Below are 15,222 nucleotides of genomic sequence, written 5' to 3' on the forward strand. Positions count from 1 at the left end.
CAGATCTGTTGTTGAAGATCTGGTTTTTCTGTTCGAGATTTGGTTTTGACTATTTGTGACCTATTTTGTTTTAATTGTGACCGGTTGTGACTTGAGATTGATCTGGTCACAGACAGTCACATTGAATACAAACTTGGTCACAAACCCCGTATCAATTTACCCCAGATCTTGTATCAATTTTTAACCCACACACTCTATTTCTTCCCCCAAAAATTAGGTCGGCACTCTCTTACCCAAAAATTAGATCTAAGACTTCTTTCCCATCCATCCTCTAGATTCCGACCACCTACCACATTTCTCATCGGAGTTTCACAAGAGAAGTGTGGTGGTGCTGGTTGGTGTTTTTGAAGGATTGGTGGAAGTTTTGGTAGTGATGATTGTTGTGGATTTGAGGTGAATATAGTGTTTATGGTCATCAATTTGAGTTAAAAATGTTAGTAGTAGTGGTGGTTATTATTTTTCCGAACAGATCTGCTGTGGTGATTGGAGAGCTGGTTTTTTCTGTTCGAAATCTGGTTGTGACTATTTGTGACCAATTTTGTATTGATTGTGAACGGGTGTGACTTGAGATTGATCTAGTCACATAAAGTCACAATGAATACAAATTTGGCCACAATTAGTCACATCGAAGGCAAAGTTGGTCACGGTGATTCTCAGATAACAAAAGTCAGTGAATTGGTCACATCGATGAAGGAGAGAATCGGGTAAAGGATTTGAGAGAATGTGGGGTGGGGTGGGGTGGGGTGGGTGGGGTGGAGAAAGAGTAAGAAGGTTTGATGTGATGGGTGAGTGGGGTTGGAGGTGAGGTGGGGTGGATAAGTAAATTAATTGTACTATATTATAATTAATATTTAGTAAATTTAATTATCACCTGATTTTTGAAAGAATTTTAGAAATTTGTTAATTTTGAAATGTGATTTTTAAATGGAGGATTTACGTGGTCATCCCAATTTTTATTTCAAGAAAAAATGGGCTTGTAATCCACAGACCACACACTGTACATTTCAAACGGATAACTGTTTGAGGGCTCGAACTAACGGCCGGCAATGGCTACTTCTCTCACTCTCAAGCTTACCACTGCCAGCACTCTCTCTCGCTTTCACAGTACCAAATTCACAAAACCCAGAAATCTTACAACCAAAATCCGATGCATAGGATGGGTATGTCCCCCACAAACACTGGATGTTTGATTTATTGTTTGTTTAAGATGATTTCGGACTTGTTTGACATGTTTAATTTGTGAAGGAAGGACCCAGAAGGAATATTGAGAGCACCCCAAACCGGGCACCTAGCAAAACTGGAATTCAAGAGGCGCCTTGAGAAAGACGCTGAGGCAAAGGAAGCCTTCGAACGCCATGTCCGAGAAGAAAAAGAGCGCCGACGAGCTCTTCGAGAGGTTGGCAACACAAATTACTTAATAATATTGATCGATGAACTACTCTCTTTTACTCGAGTTTATTCTGGCATCCAATTCAAAAGTTTTGATGACTTGAAATAAGTAAAAAAAGTAAATTTTTTTTTTTTATAAAAAGTAAGTTATCTAACACATTTAAGGGGAAAAAATCGCTTTAAGAGTAATTTTTACATCATTTGAGCTTAACCAAACATGATTGTACGGCATTTTGATGTTGGCATCAGTCTCGGGTGATACCGGATACTGCGGCCGAGCTGGTGGAGTATTTTCTTGATACTGAAGCTCAGGAGATTGAATTTGAGATTGCAAGAATGAGGCCTCGGTTAGTCCTTTTTTCATACACCGTGTGATAATAATTTGCCCAGTTGCTTTTATCAGGCATATTTTATTCAGATCTAGTGAACTTTTCCTTTTGTATCATCTATGGCCATAACTTTTGGAGATGGATATACTAGCCACAGGGCTCGTATACAATGTCGGACAAAGTTACAGATATATGCTTCACAGAAACAGAGATCTGTTTAAAAATGTTTTCATTTTGGACATAGATGCATGAACACACCAGTCATAATAATAGACATTTTAACACAAACTAGACAATACAGAATACTTTGTCAGTCTGTTGGAGTTGTGTTATAGTGTTAGGCAACTAGTACTAGTTAGAAAGTGACGCCTGTCTGCAAAAGATTAGACACGTGTTGAGTGTTGGATTACATTGTTTCAGGCATATATATGGCATCGTACACGAGAATACCGAAAGCATGAATTCCTTTGGGAAGATGGTGAGATGTGATGTTGTAGGTAGTGATGATGATGATGATGAAGATTGAGTTTTCACCATTAATTTTAGTCTTCATCTCAATTTAGTTTTGATAAATATAGAGTCTTCATCATTTATTTTAGTCATTATTTTTAATTTTAGTGCATGTTTGAGCCCCATTTTATTGTAAAAATGCATTTTGAAATAATAGATTGATAGAGAATGTGTGGTTAAAAAATAAAGAAAAATTTTCGGTTTACGTATAATATTATTTTATTCAATAATGTGTGGTTGAAAAAAGAGAGAAAAATATATTTTGAAAAATATGAAGATCAAACGAGGGCTTAGTCTTTATCTACATTTAGTATTTATCTAATTTTTAGTTATTGCTTTAAACAAGGGTTGTAAGCCTTAGCAACAATTAGTGATTTTTGAATTGAAATAAAATAGATTTGGGAGTTTGCAATCTCTTAAATTCTCATAATTCGATATTTAAAAATCAACAAGTCCAAATTTTTTGTATTCATACGTGAATCAAAGAGTTTTTGATGTCTAGATTTATGGTATTCTTAGGAATGAATAGAATCTGGAAGGTGATCATATTGCAACATTCATTCGGAGTCAACGGAACTTCGATAACGTGTTCATCACATTATTTTAACGCTTCCGCCCTGACATAGTGGGGTTCGTTCTTAATAGAAACAAGCTGGTGTTCCTGGAATCTAATGACAAAATGATGCAGCACCAACCGGATGATTAATAGAAACAAAAGAAAGATTTAGAAAGAATGGGAAATTAAAGGAGGGGATAGAAGAAGAATTCAATTAAAGAAGGGGAGAGATGCGCCATAAGCCACCAAAATAATTATTCATTCATCATCAACTGAAAATTACATTGCAAAATAGGTTTAAATAGTAAAGCAATCCTAACGAACTTGGGCCCGAGCCCATACAAGTCCAAATTTAAATAATAGTCCAAGAAAATAAGTAAAGCTTAAATAAAATAAGTAAACGTCGTCCGATGTCCTCATCAACTCTCCCGGGGTGGGAGAAAAACTCGACCCTGTCGAGTTGATAAATCGTATAGGCTGCAGTCAATCTGATACTCCAAATGCTTCAAGTCAAGCCACGGGGGACGATCTTTCTGACGAACCAAGTAACGAAATTCCATAATTGATAGTACTGAAAACTGTAGCTTATTCCCAAAAATATGATCTGACCAAGGGGGCCGATCTTTCCTTCTAACCAAGTACTGATACTGGACTTCAAATAACCAATACTCATGCACCTCATCTTCAACATTTTCACATGATTGTACATAATAAGGAACATAAGAAGTACGTCGATCTACCCAACAAACAAGGAAGTACTGAATTTTGCCATCATTGGTCAATACAACACGTTCATCTAAAATAACACCAATTTTATCTTTGTGTGCTATGATAGATGGTATTAAAGTAGAAATATCAATATAGTCAAATTGGGGGTCCACAAAGTTAGGTAGAAATGGATCATCAAAGGAAGTAATACGGTATTTGTAAGTAATGAAGTCCTCAATATTTAAAGCAAAGTGGTGGCTAAAATGTGATGAAAGGGCAATGGCATGTGCATTTGAACCGACATGCTTTAAAATTTTTAAAGGACCAACACTACAAGCTTACAATATGACATAATCTCCAATATTAAATTCAAAATATGGTTTATGCGAATCAGTTTGAAGTTTATATAATGCATTACTTGCGTCATGTTATTTATTGATCTCAATATGCAAGTCATGAAGATGATATAAAAATGCTTCAGCTGACAACGACACACTAGCATGCAGGGACATGGGAATAAGATCTAACGGTCGCCTAGACTTATAATTATGAACAACTTCAAATGGATTTAGACCTAGAGACCGATTCATAGAATTGTTATATGCGATGTGAACAGTTGGGGGGATCGAGTCCCAATTCTCAAGGTTTTTCTGGACTAGAGACTGTAATAAATTGCCAAAACTTCGGTTAACAATTTCGTTTTGACCATCAGTTTGACGTTGGTCAGTAGTGGAGAATTTTGATTTAGTGCTAAGAACAAGGGACTGGATTCTCCAAGGGTGACTAGTGAAATCATCAAACTCTTTGAGTTGGGTAAGGGTACGACATATAACATGTGATCGAGAGTTGTCGGAAACAAGGGGTATAGTTTCTAAAGTCTCGGGAAGGGTCGGGAATCCACTTAAGGAAGTGTCCTCACTATAATCATCAAAATCTTCAAGTTTAGGGCCATATGCTAGATCTTCTAACGACTCTTCTATTGCATTCTTTCGTTCTTCTATGACTAAGGCTCGGTTAGGACATTTGAAAGAGATGTGACCAAAGTCTTTACAGCTGATGCATAGCAAGTGAGAATTCTTTGGAATTTCACAAATTATACCCTTATTTTCCAAAATTGGAGGAACTTTAGATGGGGGAGGTCCTAGAAGGGACTTAACAGGAGGAAATGGAGCCACATTAGATGAGGGAGGTCCTAAAAGGGACTTAACAGAAGGAAGTGGAGCCAATGAAACCGAAAGATGATTGTCATTACACTTTCTACATGAAGAAGACGACCTTGGGCTATCATGACCTTTACACTTGTTTTTCCAAAGGGAAGGAACACTAGACTGGGAAGGCTCTATGATAGACTTATGATGAGATGACGCTAATGAAATGGGTGAACGATGGCTATCACGCTTTTTATATGCAGTACTGATAAGTAACTCGTAGTCCCGAGCTAAAGAGTAAGCTTGATCAAGAGTAGTGATGCCTCGAAAGAAAAGCTCACCCCTAAGTTCATTTCGTAGACCTTGTATAAACCTACTTAAAGTCAGGGCCTCATCCTCAACGACATGACATTTCACTCGAAATTCCTCAAATTGAGCAATGTACTTAGTTACTAGCCGATTCTCTTGTGTAAGGATGTTCCATTGGGTAAAAATTTCATGATCTAAGCAACCATCGAAAGTAGGAATATCTAAGTCAATGTCTCTAAAGAAACGCTCCTTACGACGAGGAAGAGAATGAGTACCATGACGATCATGGCCTTGTTCTCGCTCACGAACTGATCCCTATTCCTACGATCGCGTCGAAAATATTCTTGATCACTTTGTCCACGATGATATTGTCTATTATGAGATGATTCAGAATTAGTGTCAATCAAACTAGGGATTCGCTTAAAATTGCTCAACTTAGCAGCTAGGGTCTTTCTCTCCTCATGAGCAGCAGTTATATCTGATTGGACAGTCGATAGACTAGTGGAAAGTTGTGCTAATTGTGTAGTGAGTGCATCAAATTGGGATGGATCCATGGTCAATGTATTGGAAATAGAGACGACAAGACGACCACTACGTAATTACATGCAATGTAATACCAGCTAAATGATGTGCTATGATGAGATCAGTGAACAATACGTGCAAGCAATGAAAAATAACTTGTACCAATTTTTTTATTTAATTTTAAATATTGGGATTAATTAAATCCAAAACAAGCTAATACTGCCGATACATGTAAAATGGCAAAGCAAGGGTCAAACACACTAGTCAAATTCTCCAATCAATTTAAGTGGGGAACAATGGAAGTCAATTCGGTCACTGGTGTCAATTCGATTAATGGTTTCGATCAAGTGGGGTTTAAGGCTAAAATTATCACGATAACAGCAGCACAAGATTTTAATTGATGCAATTTTAAAAATAAAACAGTAGTATAAACCAATACTAAATAAAGATCAAGGACTCCCTGTTGGTTAGTTTTGATTATTTGTATGCCAATTGATCTGAATTGTCGACTTATGAGCCCCAACTATGCTTCTGTTCTTCCCTTCGTATCCAATGGTTTTAGCCTCTGTAGACTGTAACTTGTGCTAGTTCTGGTGTGGACGTAAAACTGTGTGTAGTGACTGTGGCTTTTAGATTGTTGAGATGGACAAGGAAATATATGAGTGTGGTAATTGTGGTGGAAGTGTATGATCTTGGGTTGGTGGTGGTGGCCTATGGCGATGAAGTGGTAGTGCTCTGGATGCTTGGGTACAATAGATAATGAAGTGGTGGCGTGATGGTGATTAGAGGCGGCAGCGGCAAGAGAGTGGTTATGAGAGAAAAATCGGGTGAAACTGTGGAGTATTTGATGTTAATGGATTGGTTATAATCGGGTTTGGTTGGATATTTGGGACTGATCATGAGTTGAATGGTGTTGGGCCGATTGTGATAATATGTGATAAGTGGGTTGGATTTAGTGTTTATTGGGCTGAAAAGCAAGTGGATTGACTAAATAGATGATGAGAGATGGGCTGTGCGTTTAGTGGGCTTTGGGAGTAATTTGGGCTACTAGCTTATGGCCCAAGTGTTTTGATAAAAAAATGAATGGAGTAGGTTATAGAGATGGAATATATGGGCTGAAGGGTTAAGTGGGCTTGAATGCTAGGGTTTGAGATTTATGGAACAACACCACAATTATTTTTTTTTATTTATGAGTAGTAGGGAAAAAATGAGATTTTTTTTTTTTTTTTGGTGTGAACAGTAACCTTTTTTTTTTTTGGAAGCTGATAATACAAAAAAATGAATTTTCAGGTGTGAATAGTACCCGTGAACAGTAACGCGATTTCTTTTTTTTTTTTTTTTTGGTGTGAACAGTAACCTTTTTTTTTTTTGGAAGCTGATAATACAAAAAAATGAATTTTCAGGTGTGAATAGTACCCGTGAACAGTAACGCGATTTCTTTTTTTTTTTTTTTTTGGAACAACTATGAAGAAGCTGAAAAATAATAACTTGACTGCTCATGCTAAAAGTTTATTTGTTTGTGCTGTTCCACAAGTTCTTAGGAAAGAAATAGAAAGAGATTTTTGGATTGGAGATGAGAGATTACCCAAATTTAGGCTCTAATACCAAATTTGATGCAACACCAACAGGATGATTAATAGAAACAGAAGAAAGATTCAAAAAGAATGAGGAATTAAGGGAGGGGATAGAAGAAGAATTCAATAGAAGAAGAATTCAATAGAAGAAGGGGAGAGATGCGCCATAAGCCACCAAAATAATTATTCATTCATCATCAACTGAAAATTACAATGCAAAATAGGTTTAAATAGTAAAGCAACCCTAACGAGCTTGGGGCCGAGCCCATACAAATCCAAATTTAAATAATAGTCCAAAAAAATAAATAAAGCTTAAATAAAATAAGTAAACGTCGTCCGATGTCCTCATTACAAAAGTTCTGTTTGGGGACAAATTCCTTTCTACTCATTTCGGTAGTTCAATGGTCGAAGAATCTTTGAATTTCAATTACGAAGGTTTTCCAATCTTCGACAAAGAAATTAAAGAATTAGTGGATTTGGGTAATGACAATTACGATGGGTCTCCAATTTCGATGAAGAGATTCAAGAGTTCTTCGAATTGGATAATAGCAAATTCAATAATGTTCCAATTTTTTATAACGTGTCACATCTTGAAATCTTTGAAGAATTTTCCAAGAAATTCAGAAAAAGAAAAATTTAGCCCTTGTTTAAGCCCCAATATGGTAAAGAAGTGTATTATGGAATGGTGATTTGTTGGAGAATGAGGATAAAAAGTAAGGAAAAGTTTTCGATTTAAGTGTAAAATTATTTTATGGAAGAATGTAAGGTTGAAAATGAGGGCCAAACACGGCTCAATATCATAGCTATAGCTGCCAAGAATCCATGCTTTTGGTTAAGGTCGTGTCTATGCGCGATGGCTAATTTTGGGAAGGAGGCGATAACCATGTCTTAGATTTTGAAACACTTGCTTTTCTATTTTGATATTGAAGAAATTTGGATGATTGAGCATGGAATTGCTATTCATGTTCTGTTAGATATGCAACTTTTAGTGAAATTGAATGAAGTAGCTAATCAACATTTCGTAGAGCTAACAAATAGATAGTCTTTGTCACAAGGAATCGGATGAAGAATATAGTTCAAGATTCAAGGACGAATCTTCATCAATCGGAGGAGAATGATGAAGATTGAGTCTTTATCGTTAATTTTTGTCTTTATCTACATTTAGTCTTGATGAAGGATCGAGTCTTCATTATTAATTTTTGTTATTATTTTCAATTTTTGTCTTTATCTAGTTTTTAGTTATTATTATTATTATTTTTTCAATAAGGGTCGTAAGCCTAAATGGCAGTTAGTGGTTTTTAAATTGAAATAAAATAGATTTTAGAGTTTTTCAATCTCTTAAATTCTCAATATTTGATATTTAAAAACCAACAAGTCCAAATTCTTTGTATCATTGTGCTAATCAAAGAGTTTTTGACGCCTAGGTTTCTAGTAATCTTAGGAATCAACTAAATTTGGAAGGTGGTGGTGTGACGGTATTCTTTTGGAATCAACAAAACTTCGTTTGTTTTCGTTCATCGTTTCTTATTTCTCGCTTCCGCCACCCTAATCAGATGATCAATGCTTTGCTATAGAACTAACATGCAACTTGGTTTAAATAATGAGAAGCGGGTCGAAAGGAGCAAGATTTGCCTCTAGGTTGGTGATAGGTTTGCTTCATCAACAAAAATAAATACATTCACAATAATAAGAAGCCTATTATTAACTGAAAAGGAGCCAAATTATAGGCAAATGGAGGACTAACCTCCTATTGGATGTGCGACTTTCAAGAAACTTGATCCTACGAAAAATTTAGTTTGTATTATCTTTCTGAAACCCGACTTCTCTCTTTCAAGCTTAAGGTGGCTAGATGGAGCTAGCATGCTTTTAAAAATTAGTATTTAGAATTGTGCAAATGGATGTGCCTTTTATAGGTCGAGTCTTGAGTACTTGACCAATTCTCAATGTGTGCAGAGATTCACCTTGGTGAAGATCTTAGCACTAGAATGATCATGAAGGATTAACAAAGTTTAGGAGGGTAAGCCTACTATAAGTAATCCATAACTGTATGTGATGATTTTAAAGAATCCAATGAATGCCCATAGGAAGTAAAAGAGATCTTTTTGAGCTGCCGTTGTCACACATATGAGATAGAGTTGAAGAAATCCCCTATGAGCTAAATATCTTAAAGGTGTTGAGTAGATTTTCAAATAAACTGTAAAGGACTAAATGATTGGAACACCTCATGATGGAGATTAAGGAATCCCTTGTGAGCTAGGAATTGAGATACTTTCAAAAGAACTGAAGAATCAGCTTCTAATTGCTATTTATACACAAGGAATCCAGGTCATACTTTTTTTGAGTTCCTTGTACGAAATGGAGATGTAAAAGGTTCACTTCATTTCTTGTCCTCTCTACTGCCTTAGAACCCTCTTAAAGAGGTGGTAAAGGTCTAAGCTCTATGTATCTGAATATATGGAGTTTAGCATGACCTTATTTCATAGACTTAAAAAAGGGACCTCAGTAGTTGCATGGCAGTGTTCTATAAGATGCTTGATTGTAAATTGTAAGAAAGTGGTTGGTTTACTGCAAAGGGACCAGTACATAGACCTACTTATGTTATACAAGAAAGGTGCAATAAAGGTCTAATGCATGTTCTCTTTATTTTCAAATAATTATATTGTGTTATTTTAATTTAAAAATGTAATTGTACTAGTTTCCAATTAGAGATGACCAACAGAGTCCATTTGATTGGGCCCTTTTTTCCCATTTATAAATGTCCAGAGGAGCAAGTGGATCAAACACAAACCTCATGAGGAAAAGTAAATTTATTCCCATTTAGAATAAGCATTGGATGAATAATCTATGAAATGTTCAAAATTTTGTTCTTTTTGAAATAATGCTTGCAACTTATTGAAAGCTTGCTGTTTCATAAATATAAGTGTTCCATTTGTACTGTCTTTGTACATAATGAGGGACGAATATCATACTATAACATCATTACAAGAGAACCATGCAGATTGAATGAGGAATTTTTCTCGCACCTGAAAGGTGAACTTGGGAAACTGAGGTTTGCCGTGTCAAAGACTCAGGTTTGTCTTTATAATTTTTTGACTCGGTTTCTGTACGATGAATGAGAAGAAGCAAGCATCTGCAGTGATTTTGTTTGTAGGAAATGGAAGACAGATTGATAGAATTGGAAGCACTCCAAAAGGCTTTGCAGGAAGGAACAGGTTTTGTCAAACACCCTAAATTTTTCAGCCAAAATATTTCTGTTACAATTTGTACTCTATAAGACCCCAACCTATGTCGTTCTCTGCAGAAGCCTATGATAAAATGCAAGATGAACTCGTAAATGCGAGGAAGAACTTAATGAAAATTTTGACATCGGATAATGTCAAGACTACCGTATGATACTTTTCTTAGCTCGTTACATCATAGTATTGTGTTTCCTGATTTTCCTTTGGTCACTCGGCGCTGGTTTGTATGCAATGCAGCTATTGGAAATGGTTGAGCAGAATGAGTTGAATAGATCCTTGTTGACACTTCTTGATGAAAATATTGCGAATGCATATCATGCTAACCAGGTGAGAGAAGTCAAATGTTTTTCTATCTGATCCAGATGAATTTTCTAGAGTTGTTTTCTTTATTTATATTATTAATTGGTTTTGTATCACGAAATCTTTTGAAAAAAATAAAGAATAATATATCTTCTCAAATTTAGAGTGAAGTTAGAAAGAGGGGTTAACATATTCCGCCTGTTACATAATTTGGTAAAAAAAATTTCAAATTCCTGATGCTGCAATCAGTGGACCAATAACAAACATATTGATAAGTTGGTGTCCGCTAGAAGCATTCTCTTTATATTTCTAAAGGTTAAATTGGAGGACTGCAGACTTCAACTGCTTTTCTAGATCCTAGGCAAGCAACCTCGCCTAGTGCCTGTAAAAGGAAGGGTAAGGAGGAAGGTATCGAGCTCTTTCTTTCAGGCATAGGATTCTCTCAAAACTTTGGGCAGTACCGGAAGGGAAACAGGATATATTAACTTAGCATTTTATCATCATAACGTAAATGTTTATATTTTTCTCAGTCCTTTCTAACAATCCTTCCTCCAACTTATCGGAAATTAGTAGGATTGAGACTGCATGCATGAAAGATCAAGTGACCCCCTAGCGTTCCTCGGCACCTCATCGTCCTATAAACTGGGCAGTAAAGTCTTTTAACTTCATCTAATTCTTAATAAATAGTATTCGTCCATAAGCTTAATAATAGGCGCTTTCCCCTGCCCATTTGTACACCATATGTAAACATCTCTTTATAAACCTGACATTCTTTTTCAGCCTTTGAGCAGCCAAGCTTCTGTTTTTGCTCCTAGGTTCCTGGTTTTAAGATCACAATTCATAGCTCATATAATATCACGCATAAGACTGAAATGACAATTTACTGTCGAATGCAATATATTTTTCTCACAAAGAAAGGTCTCAAAGGGATGGGTGATTACTTTTAAAAAATCGAAGTATATGCAGAAGTGAAAAAAAATATACATATTAAATTGATGTTCTCCTCTTATGGTTTACTTAGTGTTGTCTGGTTCTTGCTGTACCATGTGAAGTGTCTCAAAATTAAAGTACTAGCATGTAACATGTGTCAGAAATAAAGATAAGTATTTGTTTTATGTGTAAGCTTTAGCGTGATGCAAGTAAAGTGTGTGTGTGAATAAAGTTGTAGGATTCTTATCCTTCTGACCAACTATTGTAAAATAATGTAAAGTGGTGTTACTATTTGTTACTTAGTGGTCAAGTTTGTAATAATTGTTATGTAAAGCTTTGCAATGCGTATTATGTAAGCTGTCTATAAATAGAATAATTTGAGGTTTTTTTGATCATCTAAATCTCATATGATAGTTGATTATCCTATCCTAACTTCGGAGATCCCATCTCCATGCCTTATATAACATCTCTTTAATAATATCATGTTTTTCCATTTGTGTTTAAGCTTTTGTCATGCTAGTATACCTCCTTTGTAGTTGTAACCTTGGTATCAGAGCTATAACTAAATAAGCTTAGTTTTACCAGCCTTTATGGTTGCTTAAGTCGTTTCCTTCTTTCAATTTCCTCTACCAGTTTGTAGTGCCATGTTCATCTCATAAACTTGACTTTTGGAAGAGTATACTTGTGGTTGCCTTGAAGAAGGATCCTCAATATCAGAAACTCCTAAATTTAGAGGTTTTGACAAGATATCTCATGGTAGTCTTTGTATAGAAATAGTAAGCTAGTACCTTGAGGTTTATTGATCGTTACAGTGCTTCGGTTGAATGCTTAAGTTTAATGAAAATGCCACTTATGAGATATATTCTTTGTTTGTCATTATATGGAGATGATATTGGGATCAATGAATCGGGAAAAAGGATATAGAAGGACAACGGACATAAAATATGAATTCAACTTAAGTTCATTTTATTCTAGTTCATCGTTATTCCTCTTATCCTCATCTCACCCTCAAAGAAAAACTTCAGAAAAAGTAGAATATCCATATGAAGTTGAGTACCTAGATGGAGATGGCAAAGTACAAATCACTGGTTCTCTATCCTAAACCCATATGATGCTTTCACAAGACTGTCACTAGGGTGATTGACTATGATCATTATGACCTCCATTGACTCTATTTATGGACGACCTAGACCTAAAGCTTACATTAAGTAAGGAACATTAACACCAGTTTACTTAATTCTATAGTAGCTTGTCAGAAGGATATCAGGTTTATTCACACATACTTTACGGGTATCACACTAATGCTTACACATGGCACAAATACTTAGCTTCGAACACATATCACATGCTAATAATTTACAAGACACTTCACATGGTTCTCTTTGCTATATGAAAGTTAGACTAGCTATTAGAGGAATAAGCCATTTCTCTCTTTATATAGGAAACTTCAGCAGGAAAAGTCAATTGCAAAAAACTCTCAAAGAAGAGAGATTTTCTTTTCTTTGTAAGAAGACTCAGCTAAAAGTTCTCCAAGTTAATAATTGAAACATATATAAATGAAGGAATCTTATAGAAGAATAACTTTTCAGATATTTTACATGTAACTTTGTGTAAGAACAGGTTCTGACACTGTAAATACAAGTACTGTCTTACTGAAAATGTTAGCTTTTCCTTTCATTATATATGTCTTAAGCAAGTAGGAAATTTTGAATTAGATAAAATTATCATCTTTTATGAGATAAGTAGCCAGTGATGCTCAATGATGAGATAGATACCTAAGGTTGTAAAATCTTTGAGGATAAACGAATAAGTAGACGCTGGAAGAATTTCATCTTCTGTGATGAAAATAGGAGCATAAATGCCTATAATGTTGGCTTGACCTTTCATAGTGGAAATAGAATAAAATGTCCTTAATAAAAACGTTTACTGTTTGCTCTTGATTCGAAATTTCAACTGCAGTGTCCAAGAAGATACTCTTGCTTTCTCTCGAACCGTAGTACTATTACTTAAATGAGTGAACCATTTTTTTCTCTTGTTTCTCTTGAAATCTATGCAATGTTCATCTCTTTCGGAAGAATCTTGATCCCATCTGACTTGTCAAATAGTAAGAATGAATGGTTGAGATTATATTTTGAATTATATTTTTACATGTCATTCGTCGAATATAACATCATTCAAATAATTGACTTTTTCTAGAACTATATATTTGCACAATTTCAGTCGAATATAAAATTATTCAAAAGTCCAATTCAATCATGCCATTATGGCACTAAGCCCTCATTTGGCCCCCATTAATTTCGTTTTATTACATTTCGTTTTTCTCTCAACAATTTTCAACCACACAAACTTCCATAAAATAATAAAAAAAAAAAAAATTCCTTCCTTTTCAACTACTAATTTTTCAAAAAAAAAATTATTCTACCCATTTTCATTTCCACAAAATGGGGGCCAAACGGGGGCTAAAATGATTTTGGCTGCAGATTCCATTGAATGAAATTGTCATTCTTTGTGGGACGTTTGCATGAACATCATCTAAGTTAGCATCCTTCTAAGAAAGTTACTTCATTTCAAATATGTATTTTGTCCTTCAGTTGTATAACTCCAGTGAATGAAATAAAATATTTCCCTCTCCACTAGCGCCTCATTCTTTAGAAATTTGAATATTATGGAAGTTTAATCGGCACTTAATGAAATTCATTAGCAATTTTCAACGGGTGTCTTATAATAAAATTCAAGATCTATAATTCACAAATCTAATGAATTCAGCTCATATGAACTGACCACCTTAAAAGGACCTTCAAGTTGTTAAAGTGGTGTTTTTCTAATTAAAGTTTCTGTGAAATTTCATGTTAAATACCCAATCTTTATTAGTTTTTAACCATTGATGTGCAGAAACAAGCCGCAGAATATATGGAAAAGCTTCGTGGAGCTATGCTAAAGTACATAACTGTTTGACGCATGTAAAAATATAACGTCCACTTGGTAAATGTTACTTACATTTTCATCCTTGTGCCTTGTTATTGATATTATGATTTTCATTTTGAGGAGTTACTGGATTTCTTAATTGTCATAGCAGAAAAGTTTTGGTTGTATCGCAAATAACAGGAATATAACAGTTTCATAATTTTCCTTCTATAGTTTTCTGAATGATAGAAATACAACGCAAAGCATGCTGTGGTAATCTAAATCTGCAGTAACTTTTTGGCGAGAATTTTCTTTCGTGTAGAAATCAATGGAACTGGAAGTTTCCTTACATAGTAAATTATTGTTTAGGACTGGAAGAACTTATACATTGCATGTTTGGTCGGAGTATAGTATAGATTTGGTACTAAGGAAAAAAGAAACTAAAATCTTAATTATTATTCCATCGAATCCTATGTAATACTATGTAACAAATATGCCCCCCGGGTTCAGTGGTGCAAAGGACGGGAGTGAGGTTGTCTCATGCCTTACTAACAGTCGCAGTGTGGGGGTTCGATTTCTGAAACATGGAATTGGACTCTTTGTAGGTGCAGTGTACAGACAGCTCTTGTTTCCTGGCCTGTTGGGACACATCCCGCGATTTACCTTCCTCACAAAACTCTAAGGACGGGGCGGTGGGGACCCTCAAAGTTGGGTTCAACCATTTTTTTTTTTAAATGTAACAAATATGCTCTACTGGTAACATTGAACTCACCAGTTACCAGAATGTTAGTACACAGTGATTTT

At 35.3% G+C, this 15,222-nt stretch overlaps 1 protein-coding gene across 1 annotated transcript; it reads left to right on the plus strand.

Annotated features, from left to right (window-relative positions):
* The first annotated feature begins 975 nt into the window (after positions 1–975).
* LOC111398451 lies at positions 976–14,651 on the plus strand. Its single transcript, XM_023025352.1, has 8 exons — positions 976–1,160; positions 1,250–1,396; positions 1,639–1,736; positions 10,044–10,116; positions 10,197–10,257; positions 10,347–10,432; positions 10,522–10,611; positions 14,407–14,651. The coding sequence occupies exons 1-8, from the start codon at positions 1,047–1,049 to the stop codon at positions 14,467–14,469; spliced, it is 732 nt and encodes a 243-aa protein (XP_022881120.1). The 5' UTR covers positions 976–1,046; the 3' UTR covers positions 14,470–14,651.
* Positions 14,652–15,222: the final 571 nt, after the last annotated feature.

Source organism: Olea europaea, chromosome 8 (genome assembly GCF_002742605.1).
Source record: "Olea europaea var. sylvestris chromosome 8, O_europaea_v1, whole genome shotgun sequence".
Classification (NCBI taxonomy): domain Eukaryota; kingdom Viridiplantae; phylum Streptophyta; class Magnoliopsida; order Lamiales; family Oleaceae; genus Olea; species Olea europaea.

Bases quoted from the DNA above. Each gene is read 5' to 3' on its own strand.
- LOC111398451 (XM_023025352.1), top strand. From the start codon at position 1,047: ATGGCTACTTCTCTCACTCTCAAGCTTACCACTGCCAGCACTCTCTCT. The intron at 1,161-1,249 runs GTATGTCCCCCA...TTGTGAAGGAAG, and splicing joins AAATCCGATGCATAGGATGG to GACCCAGAAGGAATATTGAG. The intron at 1,397-1,638 runs GTTGGCAACACA...TGTTGGCATCAG, and splicing joins GCCGACGAGCTCTTCGAGAG to TCTCGGGTGATACCGGATAC.